The sequence below is a fragment of the Haemaphysalis longicornis genome, unplaced genomic scaffold, assembly GCF_048455015.1.
Source record: "Haemaphysalis longicornis isolate Haplotype H1 unplaced genomic scaffold, Haemaphysalis longicornis Haplotype H1 scaffold_7, whole genome shotgun sequence".
NCBI lineage: Eukaryota > Metazoa > Arthropoda > Arachnida > Ixodida > Ixodidae > Haemaphysalis > Haemaphysalis longicornis.
Window position 1 is genome coordinate 142,472,391 of NW_027526422.1, and position 23,460 is coordinate 142,495,850.

General features: G+C 48.5%; 1 protein-coding gene across 1 annotated transcript in view; it reads left to right on the forward strand.

The window, feature by feature from the left end:
- Positions 1 to 23,460, forward strand: part of LOC144145246 (uncharacterized) — a 329,859-nt gene that overhangs the window by 98,178 nt on the left and 208,221 nt on the right. Inside the window, exon 10 of the mRNA XM_077676783.1 lies at positions 4,629 to 4,765. Within this exon, the coding sequence (XP_077532909.1) occupies positions 4,629 to 4,765 (137 nt within the window). The remainder of the gene's footprint in view (positions 1 to 4,628; positions 4,766 to 23,460) is intronic.

The following is a 23,460-nucleotide window of genomic DNA, read 5'->3' on the forward strand; positions in this document are numbered from 1 at the left end:
GGAGCGCATAGATAAGCCCCAACGCTTTGCATGTGAATAATCGCCCGCGGGCGTTGAGCAGTGGGTTAGACGCCAGACGCGTAACGTAAGGTTCCCTGGTTCAGTCAGTGCCAAGCGCGTAAGCAATTTTCTTTTCACAGCCTTTGCACGCGATCAGTAGACCGCCTAAATCATCGGTAAAGGTAAGTATTAAATTAGATGTTAATCGAAAAGGGCATCTTGCCGCCAGTTCAGCAGAAGGCCCCACTGCGAATGTAAGTTCCACCCGAAGAGGGTGCTCAGGTCACTGAGACTCTCCCACTCGTTCCTAGATGGCGCCACCCGACACTGATGATGATGATGGGCAGCAGGGCGATGCCTAGGTTTTAACTTTCCCGCGGATGGCGCAGCATGCATTGCGAGGAGCGATGATAATGACTGCTTTGACATAGCCTCTTGCTGTGGTGTAGGCCGTTACGTGTGGCTTAGCCGTGTATAGAGTTTTACTACTGGGGAGTTCTAAGATCTTGGTTTCTGCCTGCGCCTGCGTCTTGTCAATGGCCGCTTCGTGTTGATAGAGGCAACGAGCTCAATATATTGGTACGACAAAAATTTATTGACAATTTTATGCCCGCGACGGACTGGTGCAGCGAGGTTACAGTTACTTTCGGCGTCGAAAGCACATACAATTGTGAAGCAATAGAGGTGATAGCAGCATTTGGTGGCAGGAGGGTTTCTAGCTTAGAATTTAGTGCTTAGGTTGTATTTGTGTTCGACGCTAATTTGTCCTCGGTAGTGCTATGGCTACTCGACTGACATGGTTGGCAGCACCAGTTGCCCTGCTTTACAGCTCTCTTGATTCCCGGGATTCCAGCTCAGGTGTTCGCATATTGCTAGCTTTCCTTGTATTCAACACAGCAAATAAATTGTCCAGGCCTGAAGCTGTTTATGCCATTTCCCACACCTTAGAAGACATGTCAGTATGTCACCAGGGCAGCCGTCAGGGGCACGTCACTTCAACGCAGATAAACCTTTGGAGAGTTTGTGCTCACATGCATAGATTTAGCCTTTAGGAACACTCCAGCGTCTCACACCGACTGCGAGGCTCTCTGGCAGCGGCGCGGCACTTACTGTCCTGGGCCAGGCGATGTGATGATGGTCGCAGTAGATAGCGACAATGCAGCGCTGCTTAGTGAAGAGAGCTTGTCCGGCGGTCACTAGCAGGCTTCATCGCGCATCGGCAATCTTTAGTGGTGATCCGCGTGGGTACAGGTGCACTGAACTACGAGACTGCAGCGATGCAGCGATTAGGCACTGTCCAGCGAGTGCAAGCGACTGCCTCCGGGGTTTTGTTACGGGCGTCTGGAAACACAGAGTGTCTTGTGTATGCTGGTGTTTCTTGACGTCGGTTTGCATGCCGCAGATGCTAGTTTATACGATGCGTGGAATCCTTGTCAAGCACCCCTCCCCCGCCCCGCCCTCGCCCCCCCCAGCCGACCGTGTTACACCCTGAGGTTCCGCAAAAATGCAGATTTCGCAAAACAAACAACTTTAATGTAACAGCGTAAATAAACCGTGTGGAATGATTGAAAAAAAAAACGAGGGATGCCAGCGCTCATGCGTTTAATTCCGGCAGTAAAGCGCGTTTTGGCGGGCTCAAGTATTGGCAAGAACACTGCTAAAAATTAATCGGCGCTAAAACAGGGACGAGAGGAACACGTAACTCACAACACGGTGCCGAAAGTTACGTGTTCCTCTCGTCCCTGTTTTAGCGCCGATTAATTTTTAGAAGTATGTACCAACTCGCCCACATCAAGCTTTTGGCAAGAACACTCCGTGAGAGGCTAATCTTTCAGCTCCTTAAAAGGTAGTAGATAAGACCAAAAAACAGTTTAACAGCGTTTTTTCAAAGCAAAAGTGCGTAGCGTGACGTACAACTAACTAAGACTCTGTGCAAACCAGGACATATCATCACTTTTTGGCTCGTTGTTGCAGCAACAAAATATGCTTCCCCTCTGACGATCGGGGGTGGTGAAAAATGCCGCTCAAGTTTTAAAATTCCTAATATTGCCTCGCACGAAGGCGCAGAGCTCGTATAAAGTGTCATTTATGGGGAAGTTGGATGAATTCACTCTTCTTAACATTGAACCTACGACGGGCACTGTTTGGGTGCGCAGTGTGGGAAGGCCCAGGAACTACCACACAAGGAGCGGAATGTTTGTCTTAGACGTTCCGTTGCATTTAATACTGCGGAAGCGCAGCAATATCAAGCGGAGGAATTCAGTGCTGAAGATGAGTAGTGTTGATATCTTTCGGGGCAGCGCAAGGTGAGTTTCCAACAAGGGATGTTGTAAGAGAGTCCGCACGCGGTGGCTCAATGTCTTTCTGGGCGCCATTGGCCTGCATCGGATGGTGAACGTGACGTCCCAGCCAGCTCGCCACTTTGGCAAATATGGCGAAGGCGGCAAGTGCGCGGCTCAGAAACACCTCCGCTTGGCGATACAAGAGGGATGGCCGATGATCCCAATAATTGGGAACTGAGGATTGCTGGTCAAAACCCCGGAAAAGTTTGTAAGGCAGGCGCTCTTCTTCGAGGTCGAAATGGTCTCCGCTGGCAGGGCTTTTTTCAGCCTAACTGCTTAGCAATGACGAGGCCTCGCTCGCGAGTGTGCACGCGCTTTTACTGCCAGGAGTCCTCCATATTCAGGAATTGACCATACAAGATTACGGAGTGCGGAAGGTCAAGGTAAACTCTAATCATCTCCCTCAACCGTAATGCAGTGTGCAGTGGAGTCCCTACGTTAATTTTAATATGGGCAGGCAGAATGTGCACAGATTTGAAGTGGATTGGTGAACATTTCTTTGTCTGAAATAGAACGAGATTACAGTATTGGGATCGTAGGGCTTTGATACGGTTAATTAGAAGGCGTTTACTGTCTATAAAATTGTGTTGCCAGCAATCCGTATGTGTTTAACAGTGAAAATTGATGTAAAACTTTATTTTATTCCCGCTTTTCTACAATGTGTGGACCATAATGAAGCGTACTAAAAATGGGATGTTAACGGCTCCTCATAACAGAAACGTGAGCGTAATCGCTGACGGCGAAGTGCCAATTGGGAGAGTTTAGGGGGGGGGGGGGTGTAGGACAGTTTCTAAGAGACTTTCTCTACCGTGATTTTGGCTGAATCTGCGAAGCGCGCAACAAGTATTCTTTTAACCTGCAGTTTTCTAAAAATGTTCGGCAAGCACTCGCGATATCCTTCAGAAAAAATAAGAATTTAGCAAAATTAACCAAACCCTCATAGTGGACACCGCTATAAGTATCCACAGTTGGAGAACGTTGTTTGGTGATGCATAATTCTTTGACGTTTGAACTGTAAAACGGTGACAATATGACACTTGTGTCCCAAATACAAACACAAATGGTGAGTTTACATATACTTTACGTCTACTAGACGTAAATGGAATAGAAAGAGAACCCCAGAAAAAGTTTCAGGGATGCTACTAGACGTACTTTCGGCGCAGTTCGCGCTCACTGCCGCATTGAAATAATAGCTTCTGTCAAGAGTGTGAGTTCACATCAATCGCACAGCGGGCTCTTGGCGTGCAGAAACCAACTGATGAGGGTGCAGTGTTAGTCTGTAATAAACCCTTATAGGGGCCTTTGCATTTGCAGCGTCCCAATAATACATCATGGAGAATGGTCCTGGTAGAAGACAGAGATTGCAACATTGCGCTCCTTCTGGCCTAATTAGCAGACACTCTTTTATGCACGCAGAATGGCAGGCCTTGGGCATCGCGTTTTGGCAAAATGCGTCCTCGGCACCTGCTTTGGCGATCAGCATTAACGAAGGGCGAATGGAGGTGTCCCATCAGTAACTGAATCAGATCCTCTTAATGACATAGATAGGTGCTACTTTACTTTGAACGCTTGAGATATTACAAAAACTGCAAATAGGAATTGTTATAGAGAGAAGTTGGCAATAAACAAAAGCTATGAGTTTAAGCAAGTATATGCATTTATTTACGGAAAGGCTGTGTTTGGGGAGTTTCACTCTATTTACATCGGAAGAAACCCTTGAACAACCTGTGTTCGAAGATGGATGCAACATATTCCTTCACTTGTCTTACCCTTTTCACATCCGTGCCTTCTTGTGCATTGGACGCATTGTGTGCGAATTTTCCTGTGTGGCTGGATGAGTAGCTAAGAAAGGTTCGTGACGGTCTAGTACAGTTAACACGTTACCATAGCACACATGTGACGTCATATGTGACGTCACTTCCAGTAAATTCAGATAAAGGGTACAACGAAATAACAAGCACTTGCATTAAAGGGCGGATTGTAGAGTTTGATCTTTATGGTGTTAAAATATTTACGTTCAAAGAACACCTAAAAAATAAATGCGCTAGCCACAAAATGCTGCCGTAAGTGGTGGTGCAATAGCAGGAAGATTTCTTACAGCGAAAAGCATCGGCGGATGGTTGAGCGGCAATATATCTCGAACGGCTTAACAATTTTTTTCTTCTTGAAAACCCAAGTGTTTTGCCAAAAATACAAACGTTCGAACTATCGGAAAAGTTGTAATGGTCTCAGACGGAATTTGACAAGCTTACTCACAAGTCTTACGGATGGCGTTCTTTACTGCAGTTACATGGAGAATGTCTGCGCGCTGCCTGCTTCTCCGGCAACAAAGCTTTATTGGAACAGATGCTCCTTGACAGCAATATGAGCCTGGAAACTGAAGACGAAAATGGAAACAAGCCACTCCACTATGCAGCACAAGGGTGAGAGTGCTGACTTTTTATTGTCTTGAAAGAAAAACGCCCTGCCAATATCCCTTCCCTGGCAGGGCGCCGGAAACGTTGGAGGACGACAGCACAAAAACATCACGAAGTTTACAGGTTCTTCAGGTGTGTAGAAAACATAATGTGGAGAAGCCATGATCGGAGCCGATCATGGAGCCGAAAACACTCACCGAACTAAAGGACGGCTGTATATTCCCAAGTTTGGGTAAAATACGCAAAATTATAGGCCCACAAATACGAAATCGGTTCGCTCTGCCTCAGGGCTGAACAATACTCGCTGGTTTCTTTTAAAGGAGAAGGCTGGGATTTTTTTTGTTTCACGGAACCCGTGAGATGAGAAAAGACATTGTTAGGTACATATAACTACAGAAAGAGTAGACTGCAAGGACAGAGGCACGGGGCGGTAGGCGCTGATTACGCGGCCTGTGTTGGCGGCGCTGAAGGAAGGTGGGAAGATGGCTGTTAAAATAGACGTCTCTCCGCGCTGGAGGAGGTAAGGGAGCTGCGCACGTGCAACACAAGGTACGTTCGCATGTTAGGGTCATCCTTCTCATCATAAACGTCCTTTGGAAAAGGAGGAAACGGCTAGGCGTGCTTATTTCGCTCAACAGGTGGTTACTAGGGGGGCCGACCAGGCGAAATGAGCGTTGGTGTGTTCTATATGGGACGCTGGTGCAGTAGGGGCGGCTGCTTCTCCAAAGTTTACAGTAAAGCTCAAAACAAATTCAGGAAAAGGTGACACGATCGCTTCAACTTCACAATAATACTAAACTGTATATTTGAAATACATTTTCCAGTCTTGTCATAGAATTTCCTAGCTTGATTCGTTCGAAAGGAATATATTGAGTAGGGTTGCCTGAAAAACTGAGTCGGAGGACGCACTAAAGAACGTAGCTGCTTCTGTTCATGGGGAAATTTTGCACTTCAGGAAATGTACAGATATTTTAATAAACACCCGCCATGTTGGTGACGAAGTGAAGCTGTGGTTGCAGTGAAACCTCTTCGGAAAGTTTGGGTTCGACGCATCCTCACTCTACAGTCCCCATACAAAGAGTGAGGAATAGAACAACCCGGTACTCAAGAAGGAGAAAATGAAGTGTAGCCATTTCATGACGACGTAAGTTTAGTTGACGTAGATTATATGAAGTGTTCTATTCAAGGCTTCATAAATTGACCACAAATTGGTCATGTTTTTTGTGTCAGGAAAATGCAAGCTAGGTGGATCAGTGGCTATGGTCTCGTGCTGCTGAGCATGAGGACGCGGGTTCAATCCCGGCCGCAGCGGCCGTTTTCTGATGGAGGCGAAAAGCAAAAACACCCGTGTGTACGAGATTTAGGCGCGCTTTAATGATCCCCTGATGTTCAAAATTATTCCAGAGCCCTCCAGTACGGCGCGCCTCATCGCCTGATTTTCGTCGGCGCGTTAAACCCGGCAATCAATTAATCAAACGTACACTATCGGCGACGTGTGCATGTGTAGCTATGACAACATGCAGTGTAAGTTGACTCTTGGGTTTTAAAGATCACAGCCAAGCTGTCAAATATTGCCCATAAAATATAAACACACTCGGCATTACTTATACAAATTAGAACTGCACCTGAAGCTGGCAGAGGATACACTTTTTGTAAGGTTAAACTTGGCGGTAACACCACAAAGCGATCAAGTAAAGTTGATGGAAAAGCTACAAAAGCTAGCGAAATGCGTGTATTAAGCTAAATAACACGAATAATCTTTTTTGTCGTTTTTTTAATTCTTTCTATCGCTGTTAGTAACGTAGTCCCTTTCTGCTTCAATGCAATTTTTTTGCGTTATCTTCTTCCCGGCCGTCAGCGGAACGATGCTACCCTTTGCTGAAGTTAGAAGTTTTCCAACTTCAAATCTAATATGAAAGGTGGGTGCTCAACACTTCAACTCTTCAATATTCGATGACATGGAGTGCTGCGCGATCCTGTATGCTATGCCCACGTCGGTGTGAAGCCGACACCCTAAAGAAAACATAGAGACCCAGTGCCCCAATGCACTCCCGATCTCTTTTGGCCTGCCACGGAGTTTGCAATCCATGGGCGCCCTTTCCTGAAGCTGGCACCTGGCTCCTACCGCTCCGAGCCCTGCAGGTAGTTCTTAACAACGTCGAACGCCTCCATTTGGCACCTCATTGACGGGGCTTCTTCGCATGCACGTGAACACTACTCACGTGCGTGGGTCTGATTGTTCATGCCGGAAAAACGATGATTGCAGCGGCCGATATGTGCAAGCATCAGGCCTCGCCTAACCTGCCGAGAGATGGTTGCCATATCTCCCTTCTGCAGGACGGGAAATTAAAAAAGATCACTTCATTTTATGTAATGTCACATTAAGAAGTGACCGATTTGTCGATCGTTGCAGAACACGGTCTGCGTTTGACCAATGCGTACGTGACACAAGAACCGGGAGTAGTAGCTGTATCATCTATCGGGATTGCCTCTACTTCATCCAGGAATTCCGGAGGCCAGTGGCCAGCTCTTCTGCAAGGGCCAAACCCAAGGACCTGCACTTAGGAACGGGCATAATAACGTATTCGGAGCCGACTCTTCTAAAAACGAAACTGGACATGCAGCCCTTGAGGTAGTCAGGACCATTGTAGCTTCCATACTGTGTAAAGTGCTGCCTGCAAGCCAGTGAGTTCATTGCCCAAGGCCTCGCCCGGACATGAAGGGAGAAGAGCTGGGTATTCTCACGGCAGACAAGCCCATTACATACCCATCTAGATCAGTGGAAACATCAGATTCATCGACGCACGAAGTATCTTATGCGAAAACACCTCCAAATCATACATTTGCCTTCTAACGTGAATTGCATACGCAGACTGCACAGGAATGAAAAAACCAAAGGTTTGATTTTCTTGTTCACTCATCTGCACAATCTTTCAGGCTGTATGAACGCTTGTTCTTGCAGGGTGCCAATGTCTGAAATGGGCGGATCCTGATAATTGTGTTAATTGATAATGATAAATGATAATTATGATGATAAATGATAATTGTGTCGCACACAAACTACGAAGTTTTTTATGCATTCCGCGCACAGATATTTATGTTGAGCGTCAGCCATGTGTGGTCGCTATAGCCGTCCCTAAAACAACGAAATATATGGTATACCTTGCTGTAAAGTTTTAACAGTTCGCCGGCTATACACTGAACGCAATATAATTGTCTTGAAAATGTTACACAAAATGTATTGTGTTTGAGGCTATACTCAGCTTTGAGGCTGCTTTCCCAAGGTTACAATTGCTGTGGTTTAGCTTTGGTTAACCCTAGTTTATAGCAAAAGCTTCACTGCCCTGGCTTGGCCCATTCTCGATGTGTGGTCGACGCGTGGTTTTGCGACGATATACATAAATCTTTGCAATAAATACCCCACCTATTCATCATCATTTCTCGGCTCATGGCATTGTTTAATCCTCGCCGCTGTACGAGCGACCACAGCTGGATGTTTGTCTTCCCCCATCGCACGCGGCTCTGCGCCGCACGTGGCCTCCTGGCCTTCCTTTGTGGTGCGCGCTTATCGCGGCGGCGTCGCATTTCTGGCCTTCCTCCACCACGCCACGTGGCGACACGGATTCCGCGCACGACTACGTTCCATCCTCGCCTACCTCTCCCCTGTCGCCTATCTCTCCCCACCATCGGGCCGCTACTCTGTGCCGGGTGCTCCGCCAGGTGGCGACACGGGTCTCGCGCACGTCTTTTTTCTCTCCCCGCCTATCTATCGGCAGAAGGGTTGCAAGCTTGGCTAGTTGGAAAGACATTCTTGGATGAAAGCAGCGCAAAGTTAAACGAATATTAAGGAAGCGGAAAACAAATTTTGTCAACGTGCGTTTAAGAGGGCATGAATTGTCATTGAAAGGCCCTCCATGATCCCATTCTTTTACACTGTACTAAAAGCCCCGGATGCAATCCTAATTTTCCTGCTACTGACTGACATTTTATTTAGGCACAGTGACCAAACGCATCGAGAAATTATTAAAGCACTCGACGTAGCAGAAAGAGTAGACAAGTGCGTTATCCAAGCAAGCGCACGCAGTGAGCCCGCTTTTTCATTCGTCGCACGTCTGAATGTGTTTCCGTGTTTCGTTGGGTCTGTAACCGATCTGTACTTAGTCCGTGCGTCCGTCCGCCATCCGTCCTTCCGTTCTTCCATCCATCTACCCATCATTCGCCCATCCACTCGTACAAAGACCCCTCTATTAAGAAAGGGGCGGGCGAAGAGAAGCAGAGGCAGGATGCCACCGTTCCGAGGAATTCCTTCTTCTTCCTTTCTTTATTCCTCTACTTCCTTTTCTACATTCTCCCCCCACCTGAAGATGGAGGTCCCATTTCTAGGAAATGAAGTGTCTGCACCGGTCTCTTAATTATCTTCCCATCCTGCGTCTTTAAGCTACAGGCCCAAGTGAGCCCGTGTCGTCCCGGAAAAACTTCTGTAACACGGCCAGTTGTTTCCACCAAGACCACGTCCCCAACTTGTGAACTTCGGTTGGACGCACTTGGATGATGATGAAAGGACCTGAGCTCGAGGATATACTCTCTTCTCCAGCGATTCCACAAGTGGTCCAAAAGCTTCTGCCGGTACCAAAGCTTGCTAATTGTGTTTTCACGTGTCACCTGGTTGATGTAGGAGTCGTCCCCATTGCCTGGGCCAAGTGTGCTCAGCAGGGAAGTTCCAATGAGAAAGTGCGCAGGGCATATAGGCGAGGGCTCCTCCGCACTGGTGTACGTATAAGTAAGAGGCCTTGAATGGATGACATTTCTACTTCTCTAAGAAGCGTGGTCAGCTCCTCTGCGCTCAGGCTCATCTTTCCAAGCACCTTCCGCAAGGCTGACTTAACGGAGCGAATCAGCCTCTCCCACTAACCTCCCCACCACGGCGTTGCTGGGACTATGAATTTCCACTTAATCCGGTTGATGGCGAGAAATGAGGATAACGGAAAGGTGCCCATTATCCTCCGTGCCTCTTTGATATCTCCTGAAGCTCTTCTGAATGCGAGCGCGTTGTCGGAGTACAAAGTGCACGGTACCCCTCGGCGCGCAAGGAACCCACAAAAAGCGAGAAGGAAGGCGTCCGAAGGGAGTCCGGTTATTAACTCCAGGTGCACAGCTCTTGTGGTAGAGCACGTGCACTGCAAGACAAAAGTCTTTGAAGTAGTTGCGCCCGTGGTGTTTTTCACGTAAAGTGACCGGCGAAGTCGAGTCCAGTTACCTCAAATGGTTTGGATGCCAGTAGTCGGTCTTCAGGTAAGGGAGCATGTTGTACGTTAACAGGTCTGCTGCTGAATCGTTTACAGAGGAAGCAAGCACGAATCACCTTCTTCGCCTCCTGCTGAGCATGAATAACCCAGAAACGTTTGACGTAACTGGGCCATAGTGCTCGCCACGCCACCATGAAGTACGCGACAGTGGGCTTCTAGAACCATTAACCTTGTGAAGGCATGCCGCATTGGTAGTATGACCGGTTGCTTTTCCTTGTAGGCAGCTCTCATTCCCTGAAGACGACCACTTAAACGAAGAACTCAGTTGTCGTCGAAAAATGGGTGGAGGTTATGCAGGGCAGATTGTTTGTCGACACACTGGCCACTTTTGGGTATGCCGTATCCAGAAAATCTCGGTCTGGCCATCTCCTTGGCGGTGATGGACGCAGGAAACGACCTTTGCGTATGCCGACAACGTTCCATGAACCTGAAAACCTGTGCTGTGATACGCAGCCGCTTTTGCAGACTGCTAAATCTCTCGAGGCATAAAATGGGCTCTGAATTTCCCTGTGTCTGAAGAAGCACCCCTGCAAATTGAGATTCCTCATCACCCGGCTGTGGGTCATCACCAGGCTGTGGGTGCACCATCTGCTCCTCGCAGGCGTCTATCAATCTGCTTGGGTCAGTAGGCCAGTCAGAATGCGGTTTCGGCAACAACTCTGGGACCCTCCACCATATTGGCCTCTCACGTAGAGTAGTCGCAGACACACCTCTCGTCAACAAATCTGCAGGGTTATCTTCACCTCGGCAATATATCCAGTCCTCTGGTTTGATACAGTTGTGATTTCAAGTATTCGGTTCCGGACAAACTGGTTTTGTTTGTTCAGATGCCCTCCGATCCAGTTAAGTACGGTTGTAGAATCCGTCCACATGACAACGCTCAGCGAAAACGTATCCCACGATGTTCGCAGGTGATTCACCATTCTAGTTCCTACCACTCCGCCCATCAGTTCCAGTTTCATAAGAGTCAAGCCTTTCATCGGGTGCCACTCAAGACTTGGCTATAATCAAAGAAGTGACAACATGATCATTGGTGTCTGAAGCCTTGAGGTATGCGCACGCTCCATATGCTTTCAAGCTGGCGTCTACGAAAACATGAATGTCAGCAGCTTTCACTACTGTGTCAAGTCCATGTCTCCCGCACCATGGGATCCTAATCGAAGCCAGCTGCAGTAAATCGGCGCACCAGGCTTTCCACAACATGGCTACATCTGTGGGTAGCTCAGCATCCCATGACACCTGCCTCATCCACAATTGTTGAAACAGGATATTAGCTGTGACAGTAAATGGCGCGAAAACTCCAAGTGGATCGAAGATCCTGGCCGCCGTCTTCAGCAAAGAACGCTTCGAGTTAGACGTGACCTAAGCCAAATCCTGAATTACTGGTGTGGGCGATAAGTGAAAACAATCATGCTCTGTATTCCAAAGCATTCCCAGCACGGTCCCAGAAGTTGGTGCTCTGTCAACGTTTTCCTCTTTCTGCTCAAAAACCTTCTGAAGCTGCTTGTCATTAGTTTTCCATTTACGAAGATTCATAGCAGCTTTACTCATTATAGACTTCGATCTCTCGTAAACATCCAATCCTTCGTTGTATGTGTCCGCTCCTATGAGTAAGTCATCCACGTAGAATGACTTCTTCAGTTTTCCGGTCATGGTCGTCCTAGCACACCATATTCAGGCGATGGTGGATAGTGGCCATGACCAGAAAAGGACTACAGGTTGACCCGAATGGCACTCTCGTAATTCTCCATTCAACGATCGTCTCCGTGGAACTGGTAGGAATGATCTCAAACCAGAGAAATCTGAAAGCGTCCCGATCCGTTTCTTGCACTTTCGATTTGAAGAAATGCCTTTTTGACGTCCGAGTTTATAGCTATGGGATACCACCGGAACCGCAGCAGAACCTGAAGTAACTCCGAGTTGAAATTCGTTCCTTTGTCGAGACAGTCGTTGAGGGACGGTACACCTTGTGAATGCGAGGACGCGTCAAAAACAACTCGCAGCTTGGTTGTCAGTGACTCCTCGCGCACGACCTCGCGATGCGGCATGTAGTAAACCACCCGATCATCAGGAACTACTTTGGGTATGACTTCAGCATGGTTTTAGCAACAAGTATTGCCTGATCACTGTGTCGTACTTTTGCAGCAGCCTTTCTTGGTGGGAAAGTGGCTTTACTAATCTCTGCCACCGCTTCAGTGCAATGTCACGATTGTGCGTCAAGGAATTCTTCCGGCCTTCTTTCCAGGGGAGTGCAACAGTGTACCTTCCGTTGTTCTTCTGAATAGTTTGTTTAAACTGTACCAGGCAGTCAGTAGATTTTTCGCTCGAGTCCATATGCCCATTGATTCCAGTTGCCAGAAAGCCTGCATGAGCTCTGACGCAGATTCGTCCTTCGTGGCGCTGCTCATCCACCCCTATGAACAATCTGCTGGTCAACAAAGACCTTGCCCTGCCGCCGCAGATCTTCTACGAAAGAGATATCAGCCGATGGTGCTGATACACCTTGGCAGATGTGAGGTACCACTATCGCTTCAATGGTTTGGATATCTGTGGCGTGTTGGCTGCGAAGGGGGACTTAAACGACTTTTCGCTTCTGTGCACACGGGGTAGAAGCACTGCCGAACGTGTTGAATGCGACCGTCGTCTCGTTCACAACCTTCAAACGCAGCTTGGTGGCGAAGTCTTCGGTGATGAACGACCTCTGGCTTCCACCGTCGAGTATACCTCGAACGCGTCGGCTTCTCCCGTCGTGGCTCAAGCATGCTCGGAACGTCTGAAGGTACACCCCATTGTTTTTAGATCGATCGTTCGACTGTTCGTTGCTGCTTTCTCCAGACGCTTGAACCGGGGCCGATACGCAGACCGTTGTTCCCGGTGCATCCTCGGTTGCATTATTGCCTTTGAACGAAGGGTCGCACATGCTGTTTGCATGCCTCCCGTGGCACGACGCGCAACTCAATCTGGCCCTGCAGTTTCTCTCTTGGTGACCCTTGGTCATGCACCTAAAACATCTTCTGTCCCTCGCGAGATGCTCTTTCTTAGTAGCCAGCGAGATGTCGCCGGTGCATGAACGCGTGCTGTGCTTCTGGGAATGGCAAAAGAAGCACTCTTCTTTTCGGTCTTTGCGGTCAGTGACATGTAATGCCGACGCCGTGAAAGTGTAACTTCGCTGCTTCTCTGGTCGGTTGCCAGCAACTTGTCGTTGGGGCAACTCGCAGCACTGCTCGCGGCTCTCAAGCTCCATCCTCACAAAGGTGAGCAGCTCTTTTAACTCACCGTCCGCTTCAGCCATCCACTTCACCTCGAAAGACAGGTATGTCCAGCGGTGGAAGCCGAGGTCCCGAGGTCGTGGCCGCACTTTCGTGTCTGAACAGGACCAGTTCGTTAACAGCCGGCGAATGTTGGGGGTTCCCAGCGGCTCGTTCAAGAAAGTCCATCTTGCATCGAATTTCCGCAAACGTGTTGAGGGTCCTATCATTGTATTCCTCGGCCGCTTGATACTCGAAGTCTTGTTGCTCCGCCGCAAGGAAGGCCTCGAGCTCCTCGCTGATCTTCGAGAGCTCGGCGTGGTTGGCCATGAGTCGATCTTGCAAGCCCGTGAGCTTGGCGATGTCTTGACATCCAGTGCCGAGCAACGAGCGAGCTTTCTTTATAAGCCTCGTATTCTTGGCTCTTCACGGAGAAATCTTGCTCTTTATGCGCTCCATTACGCGGTAGGCTGCACCTAATCGCCCCCCGAGCCTTGACGTTCTAGGAACACTTCGTTAAACGATTCCTCGGGCCCTTGAGGTCGTGCGTTGAAGTCAATCGTAGCCGCACGGGGTTTTCGGCACCAAATATTAAGAAAGGGGTGGGCGAAGAGGAGCAGAGAGGCAGGAAGCCACTGTTCCGAGCAATTCCTTCTTCTTCCTTTCTTTATTCCTCTACTTCTTTTTCTACACCCTCTATCCCTCCAAATAACCCTCTCTCCCTCAATTGGTGAGATATCCATCTGTCCCTCCGTTCATCCATCCACCTGTCCGTCTCTCCTTTAATCTGTCCGTCCGTCCGCCTGCCTATCCATCACCATCAGTCCGCGGGTCCGTACATGTTTCCTATCCATCCATCCATCCATCCATCCATCCATCCATCCATCCATCCATCCATCCATCCATCCATCCATCCATCCATCCATCCATCCATCCATCCATCCATCCATCCATCCATCCATCCATCCATCCATCAATCCATCCATCCATCCATCCGTCCGTCCGTCCGTCCGTCCGTCCGTCCGTCCGTCCGTCCGTCCATCCATCCATCCATCCATCCATCCATCCATCCATCCATCCATCCATCCATCCATCCATCCATCCATCCATTTGTGGCGGCGACCTAGCCGCTACCGTCGCCTACAGGCGCATAAGCACAGTACGAAAAATTGATAGTGCTGGGGTTGAGCAAGCACGATTAGGGCGAGCCATGCGCCCTAGCAAGGGGCCAGCAACTAGCGCAAATGTATACGGGAAACACAGTTTGGGTTCACCGGAGAACCCGTGGAGACGTGCCTCGCATCGCACCTCGTGGGAAATCGTGACATTCGTGACTAGAACGTTGCAGCGGATTCTAGAAGACAGAATGAACCATCCCCTCTGGTAAAGTGGTATCTCTGCTCCATCGACTGCTTCACTGGGCTTCTCCGCCCTCGCTTGCAACTCACCATCTTTCAGCGCAAAGCTCCATGACGGGTGGTTCTTCTATGCCAAGGCAAGTTTCCAAGTGAACCACATCACGTCGCATGCGACCCGCTTCAATAATTACAACAGCTCTTGCCTATCCAGATTGCGTTTGAGGTTCGGGATATTCTCCCCAGTACACCCCCCGACAACACCTACGACACTATGAAGCCTACCTTCTTAAGCCGCACGAGCCTTTTGGAACGACAGCGATTCGAGCGGCTCCTTTCCGCAGAGGAGCTGCGTTGCCGTCGACCATCGCGGCTCCTTCAAGAAATGCGAAGCCTGCTCAGGGCAGAGTTTCCTTAACGGAATCCAGCTTACAGAAGCACAATTTTTGTGCAACGGTTTCCCCTACGGTCCAGATGATTCTCGCGCCGGTCCCTGACCTGCCCTTGAGCGAGTTGGCCGCACCTGCTGTCAAGAATTTGAAAAGCGCCACATTACACCCTCCTAGTTCCACGGTGGAGTTCACTCGATCTTCTGATATCACCCTAATGCTCCTCCTGATCCCTTGTTCTCGCCAGTAACTGATGACGCACCGCTTTACGAGACCGGATACAAAACTTTGAGTAGGTTGTCGATCTGCTACATTGTACCCGTCGCTCAATCGTGATCCTCGAGCTCGCCGATTTCACCGTGCCGCATCTCCGCACGTTTATTACCAGGAAAGGACATCCGAACGGACACTTTTCACCGTATTTCGTTGGAGGGCACATTGCTCGAACAACTACAATACCTGTGCTGTTGTGGTTCCCTTCGTAATATCCCTCCCCGCGGCACGGCGCCAGAGACGTTGGAGGACGCAGGACAAAAACGTGACGATGCTTACAGACCGGTGGGGTTCGTGTGGGAAAGAATGGAAAACACAAGCAGAAGTTTGCATTCTTTTAGACAGCAATTCGATTGGGGCCTATAACCTAAACCACTGAAAGTGTAGACCTCTATTGCAACATCTGGATGTCTAAGAGTTTCTCTCGGAATCAGACACTTACGCAATGTGCCTAGAAGAAACCAATTTATTATTGCAGCAGATATTTTACGAACTACTCTGCACGTAGAAGAGAAAGGGACGGTTGTGTGCATGGAAGGTTGCATGCATTCCTTTGGGAGAATTGCAGCCGAAGTGGGGAAATCAATCCCCTGTCGGTATCTGCTTCTACAGACCAATCCATAATGTACAGCCATACCAGAAATACACTTTAAAAACAGGAAACAGCATGCCTGTTGTGCATACCGCCAGTTCACAGCATCTCGAACATGAAGTGAATCATCTTTTCATCAGCAACCCGAGCCCTTTTATTAGGTGGCGATTTTACTTCTGGCCACCAACTCTGGGGGGTCTGCAAGCAGTAATTTTGCTGGCTAAATCTTCGAAAGATTTCTTCTAACATTACAATATACAACTTATAAGCATGCATATTTATATCTGGCTATAAATGAGAATGAAGAAAATTGTATTGACGTGATCACTCTCCCGTCAGCGATACCATGTTATACAATAAGCAATAAAACACTGTGACAGAACATATTTAAAGGAGGATGCTGTCGACTTGTAAAATTGAAATATCTTTCTAGAAGTTGTTGTACACCTACACGCCACGTTAGATTTGATGAAGCCACATAGACTCTGACGACCCATTCAATAGAAGCGGTAATAGACTTAATTTAACAATGTTCTTCCAGTTCTTCAAGTGGAAATAAATGATTTTAGGTAGCTCACAATAAAAAAATAAGGCGGGGGGTGTCTTGAGAAGGTGCCCAGTCACCGGAAACCTGTTACTATTTAAGTGGGCAAAGCCCAATGCCGCTTGAGTTTGTGTTATTCAAAAAAAGCCGAGCTTGCACTACTGGTGCAACGCTGGAGAAACAGCGAAGCTTGGGGTCGACCTAGCATATCTCCACACTGACAGTGGTTCCACCGAGAGAGGCAGCAGCCGGATGCAAGCTGTGCAAAGCCATTGCGGAGGCCACTGCAAAGAAAGAAACATTCAGTAGCAATAGTTGTCATCGCTTTCGTTGTCATCTTGCGACGGCCCAGCCGCGTAGCACATCCTCTTGTAGCACGTACTCCTCTGCGTATAATTGCACTCAGTCAGCAGGTCTGGTGGCTGTGTCCACATATGAATTGTGAAGCGGTGTCTTGACAGATTTGCTGTCATCGTCTGCAGCACGGTGGCCCAGGGGCACACCGGTCGCAATGCGACGACGAAGGCGGGAGCTATTAACGAGTCGTAAGCCCACCCGCAAGTCTTGACGACGCCGGGCGGAGGCGGCGTAGCTGGCGCTCACCTGCGCTCAATATTTTCTCCTACAGCCATTGCATGAAGGTCGTGCCCGGCGCCTCTCGCTGGGAATGTCGGGCGGTCACCGCTGAGCACGCGCTCATGTGCGGTCACGGTTTTCTGTGTACGCCGGACGGATTTGTGTTGGCTTAAACAGCTCTACCGTTAAAAAGAGAAACTTCGAATAGCTTTGTTCCCTCAATCACATTACACACGGGTAAGCGGAAAGTTGTTGTTGTTGATGATGATGATGATGGTTCGGTTTTTATGGCGCAAGGCCGACTAAGGGGAAAGAGCGCCAGAGAAAAGGTTATTTAATGAATTGAAGTGGTTACCACAAAAAGGTAGGTAAAAAACGTGTAAACCGAACATAGTAAAATCAGTTAAAGATAATGGTGATGGCTGGCGTATGGGCCCAGTTTTGATTATGCGTGATAGGAAATGAGGTTTAAAAACCTAGTGTCTGACAAACACTCAAACACACGTTTCACGGAAACCATGGCATGGTCACCCTGAAAGAGAGATGGATGTAGGGGAATATGTTGTCTGTAGAGTTCTCTGAAGTGTTTGTGTCGTGTTGTGTGAAGTGCCTTGCATGTGATTAGTATGTGCACTACGAATAGGGCCTCTCCGCACCTGCTGCACTGGGGTCTGGAAGATCTAGTCAGCAGATACGAGTGCGTTGCATGGGTGTGCCCTATCCGCAGCCTACCCAAGGCGACTTCCGTGTGTCTGTTGTGTGAGTCAGCTGTGTACCGTCCCAAGTGTGGCTTTATTACATGTAGTTTGTTGTCTGTCTGTTCGTTCCAGTGGGTTTGCCATGTTCTGCGCAAGTGTTGTCTTATGTATGGCTTGAGGTCTGTATATGGTAGGGTTGTTATGTCTACAGTGCTCCTGAGTACAGCAGCAGAAGCCCTCTCGTCTGCCAACTCGTTCCCAGCGATCCCAGCATGTCCTGGTACCCAGCAGAGGAGCAGCTGATGCTAGTGCTCATACACAGACATGATGGTGTTGAATACAAGATTAACCATGTGGTTTTTGGAGGGTGTATGCGATGATAGTGCGCGAGCAACACTCCAGGAATCTGTGTAGATTATAGACTGTGGAATTTGATTTTAAAGCATGTGTCGTACAATCAGTAATATTCCATACGCTTCTGCTGAAAAAATTGTTGTGTGCACACTCATGGTTCTGGCTGCATTGAAATTCGGACCATAAGCAGCGCAGCAGACCATAGTGGAGGTTTTAGAAACGCCACTGTAAAATTCTGCAAGTGGGTATTTAAACTGCAGAGACAGAAAGTGCAGCAGTATTGCAGCTCGCGGTAACCGAGTTCTGTCAAACTTTATAAAAGGAAGGTCACAGGACACACGGCGAACTTGCCAAGGCGGTAAAATGTATGAAAATGGTGACCTGTACACATCTAAAAACGAAGTGCTGAGATTCGAGGCTCGCTCTCTCACTCTAAGTGAAAAGGGCAGAGGAACGGATGGGCAATTTACAAAGAGCACAGATGTAGATGTGTTGTTAAAGACAGGATAAAAAGGATGGTTAATCACGCGTTGAAATTTTAAAAGCATAAAGTAAGTCTATGTACGTGCGTTGGTTTGCAAGGCTCCACTTATTACACTCGACATACAGACTCCCGACAGGGCTAGTTTAAAGCACCCGACGCAAGCCGTAGCCCCAAGTGCAGCACTGGGTCAAGCATTGGCAACGCTGTTTTTGTCGCCGACCCATATACCATACTTCCATAGTCTAAACGAGAACCAACCAAAGCAGTATAGAGCCATAGTAGGACTTCTTTGTCAGCCCCATAGGATTGGTGGGAGAGAACCTTAAGGATATTCATTGTTTTCAGACATTTATGCTCAAGTTTCACAAATATGTGGGATGTATGTGAGTTTCTGGTCTAACACAACACATAAGAACTTGTGCTCTTTGTTCACAGGAAGCGACACGCCATTAAGAGTAATGTCTGGGTCCGGATGGACCCCGCGCTTCCTGGAGAAGACAATGCAGGAGCTTTTTGCAGGATTCAATTTAAACCCACTCTTGTCTGCCCAGCCGGCAAGCTTCTTGACACCAAGCTGGACTTGACATTCGCATATTGACATATTACATAATTTAAAAGATATTTGCACGTCATCTACATACATGGAATAAGAGATTGTTGGTGGCAGTGCTTTTCCAAGAGACTTCATCTTTGCTATGAAGAGAGTGCAACTCAACACGCCACCTTGCGGCACACCATTTTCTTGGACGTAAACCTTTGAAAGTGCACAACCAACTCTTACTTGAAAAGTTCCCTCTGTAAAGAAACTAAAAAGGGTGTTCAACATATTACCCGAAACGCCGAATGACTTGAGGTCACTGAGGATTCCATAACGCTAAGCGATGTTCGTAGGCCTTCTAGAGGTCGATAAAGACTGTTAAACAGTACTGCTTATGCACGAAGGCATCCTTTATGTATGAGTCAAGTGCTACCAATTGATCGTTCGTCGATCGCCCCACCCTGAAGCCTGTCTGGCAGCTCTCGAGAAAACCGTTGTAAGCCTGCGATTGATCATCTTCTCGAAGAGCTTGCACAGGCAGCTCGTCAAGGCTATAGGACGGTAGCTTGAGGGGGATGACGGGTCCTTTCCCTCCTTCAAGAAAGCCACTACTATGGCCTCCCTCTAAGAGTGTGGGATGTGCCCCGAAAGCCATATTTTATTATATAGATTTAGAAGTGTTTCAAGTGTGTCTGCGTGTAGCTGTTGTATTATTGTATATGTGATGTTGTCTGGGCCTGTAGCTGAGGGATCAAAGCAGCCCTCAGCTAATGCAGTGAAAACTCTGAGGTATAAGAAGATGTTGACCTATTGTTACCTAGTATAGGCTTCTTTTCGGCCGTTTGTTTGTGTTTCATGAAAGAGTTTGTGTAGTGTGCTGAACTGGACACGTGTTGGAAGTGTTGTGCGAGTGTGTCAGCCTGGTCTTCGAGTGTGTCCCCTGTTGTGCTGACCAGAGGAAGGCTGTGTGTTTGTTGTCATTTGAGTTTGCGTATTCTTGTCCATACTTTCCCTGTGTCTATGTAGGAGTTTATTGATGTTATGAATGAACGCCAACTTTCTCGTTTTGCCTCACGGCGCACACGTTTTCCTAACGCCTTGGCGCATTTGCATAAAATGAGGTTACCCGACGTGGGGTACCGACGGAGGATACCCCACGCCTTGTTCTGGGCCTCTCGGGCCCGCCTTGATTCCTCATTATACCACGGCCTCCGCTGGTTGCGCGGGGCACTAGAGGCCTGGGGATTGGACTTTTCGGTGGCGTCGAGGATGTGCGCCGTGAGCAGTTGGGTAGCTTCTTCAACCTGTAGGTGTCCTATGGATGTGTGTTGTAGTTTGGATGTCTGTGTAAATGTATTCCAAATTGCTCTTGCTTCATTAAACCAATTATGGGAAGATGGACTGCTCGGGCCTGTACCTATATATGTTAATGAAGTGGGAAAATGGTCACTACCATATGGGTCCGTGCCCACACCCCACTCAAGACATGGAAACCAGAACCAATAGCCAGGTCAAGATGTATGTGTTGTGACCAATGTTATGGTATGTAGGCCTTTTATTGTTGAAAAGGTATGCTCCTGAAGATGTAAGGAATTTTTCTATTAGGCGACCTCGGGCATCCGTTCTGGAGGAGCCCCAAAGAGAGTTATGTGCATTAACGTCGCCTGTTAGATCGTACGGTTCGGGCAGCTGGTAGACCAGCGCCTCGAAATCAGAGCTGGAAAGTGCATAATCAGGACGAATCTAAATGGAGCATACGGTTATCAACCTATTAAAAATTACTGTGCCGATGGCTAGAGCCTCAAGGACAGCGTTTAAGTGACAGGGTGGCATGCTAAGGATTTTCGGGCAATTATGACCACGCCGCCAGACGAGTGTGTGCAGCCATCCCTATCCTTTATGTATACCAAGTATATATTCAAGAAATTGTGTGTTTGGAATTCAGATGTGTTTCCTGGACACACATTACACTTGGCTTATTGGCATGCAGAATCTCATACACGTCGTCAAGATTATTCAGAGGGCCTCTGCAGTTCCATTGAACGATATTTTGTCTTCCCATTATGATGTGTTAGAGCTACTGGAGTGTGTATGTTTATGTGTCGTCTTTCGGGGCTGTGACTCTGGTCTTTTTGGACTTGTCGGGAGGCTTTGGCGTCGGGACACGTTCCTTGCGGTGAAGCGCAGACAAGAACGGTCCGACATCCGTTTCGTCCTCTGATGTCCTCGGAGTGCCTGATTGATCAGTCTCCTTGGACCGCGCACCCTTTTGGGCGTGCTTTGACTGACCCACAACCACCGAGGGTTTCAGGAATGCGTCGGATGGCACAGGCGGTGTGGTGGGGATACGAGCTGCCGCTGGTTCCTCTGTCTCCATCTCTTCTGCGCCCTCGCCTGTGGTTTGGGACGCTTGAGCGGACGTGGAGGATGCAGCATCATTCCCACCAGACGTGGTTGCCACCACAACCGTTGCTGGCTCAGTGAGCGGTGCGGGGGCGGGTTGGGCTGCCAGAGGCAACCCAGGGGGGGGGGGGGGAGCGGCGGCGGGACCAACTTTGACTCGCGGTACTGGGTCCCCGCCGAAACCAAACGCCGCTTCGCCCCCCCCCCCGGTGAGCTGCGTAGGCGTACCTCCTCAGAGGGAAAGAGGCGAACCTCTTCCGCGCCCCTTAGAAAGGGATGTTTTGGGTGACCTTGATATTAATGAGTTTCTTTTCTAATTGAAACTTTTCGCTTTTTCTGGAGTAGGCCGCATGTGGACCCTGTCAGTTTACACAAATAAATTGTTTGACGTTGCAGTTTTCGGCCGGGTGATCGTGCAGGGCGCATTTTGCGCAGGTAAGTCGGCCGCGACAGGTGTTTGTGCTGTGCCCGAACCGTTTGCACTTAAAACAGCGCCGTGGGTTCGGGATGTAAGGCCGGACTGAATAACGGATGTAACCTGCGTTGATGAATTCTGGAAGGGTCGACTTATCGAAGGTTAGGATGAGGTGCTTGGTCGGTATTTGTTTATCACCTCTGCGGATGGTTATGCGCCTGACCGCTGTTACGTCCTAGCTACGAAGGCCCTCCAGCAGGTCAGCTTCAGATTCATTGATTAGGTCATATTCTGAAATCACGCCCTAGGAGCTGTTTAGGCTCCGGTGGGGTGTGACTCGGAATGCCAGATCGGCGATGCCGGTTTGTGCAAGTAGTTTATATGCCTGATCCTGGCTACTGACCTTAAGAAGGCTTTCACCGGTTCTTTGTTTTTTGGTCTTATACGACTCCCAAAGATACCCTCAAGAATCTTTGAAATAAGAAATACCGACCGTGAAGCAAGAGGTTGTGATTGGTCCACTGATTCCATCAGTATGAAGTGAGGTAGTTGTTCGGTTTTGGAGGACTCAAGTTAGGAAGTGGTGGGAATGAAGCTTCGGTGCGGCCCCTTTTCGGGGGCCGATCACGTTTGGGGGTGGTTTGAAAAATGCCATATGATACATTGGAAAGCAGGGAGAAGGGGGTACTTTCAACTTCTGCCTTACCCTGATAGCAGAAGAGGTCCCAGGTCCCGGATCTCCCTGCCTGGTAGACAGATAGGGAGCCCATCCGCCGGAGCTTGACCTAGGCTCTGACGGCCACCGTTTGAGGTTTCAACCCTTCAACTTAAAGCCCATTACCACGGTCGGTTACAGCGTGAGTGTGGGGGCTCGGGGTCCGCGGTTTCGCCAACACCGTCACCAAGATTACTCAAGGTGCCCTGTGCGGGGGTAAGCGGAAAGTGCGAATAATTATATTACTGTAAGAAAACACAATTCACACGTCATCTTATAGCGCCCCTTTTGGCCCACTTATCAGACAAGAAAACGCGCGAGGCGAGAATTTTCTGTATGCATAATGTTCCGCACAATACTGATGCAATTTTTGAAACAGACGAGATCAGCAAAAAAAAGTTTATATACTACAAAAGGCAATCAGGGGCACGGTATACTGGTCCCTTCACGGTGCAGGAGCTCAAAGCTACCCTTACCACTTACCACCTGTGGCGACTGAGCATAGCATGTATAGGACCTATAGGCATGTATAGGCGACGGAATAGCATGTATAGGACCTCCATGATAAGAGGCTTGAAACCACTTTAATGCTGTTTCACAGAATGTAGAGTACATGGCAGTTTCCAAAATCCTCTATTTAAGCTCTTGGAGTACCATTCCTAGAGGACTACAAACAGCCAGAACTTAAAAGTATTATACCGGGCTCTTTAATCAGTAGCATAAAAGTTTATAAAAAGTAATCTACCTCCGCCTACTGTATTTTGGAGTAGCAGTGTATAATAGTCGATTGCCAAGTGTAGTTTGCTCGTCT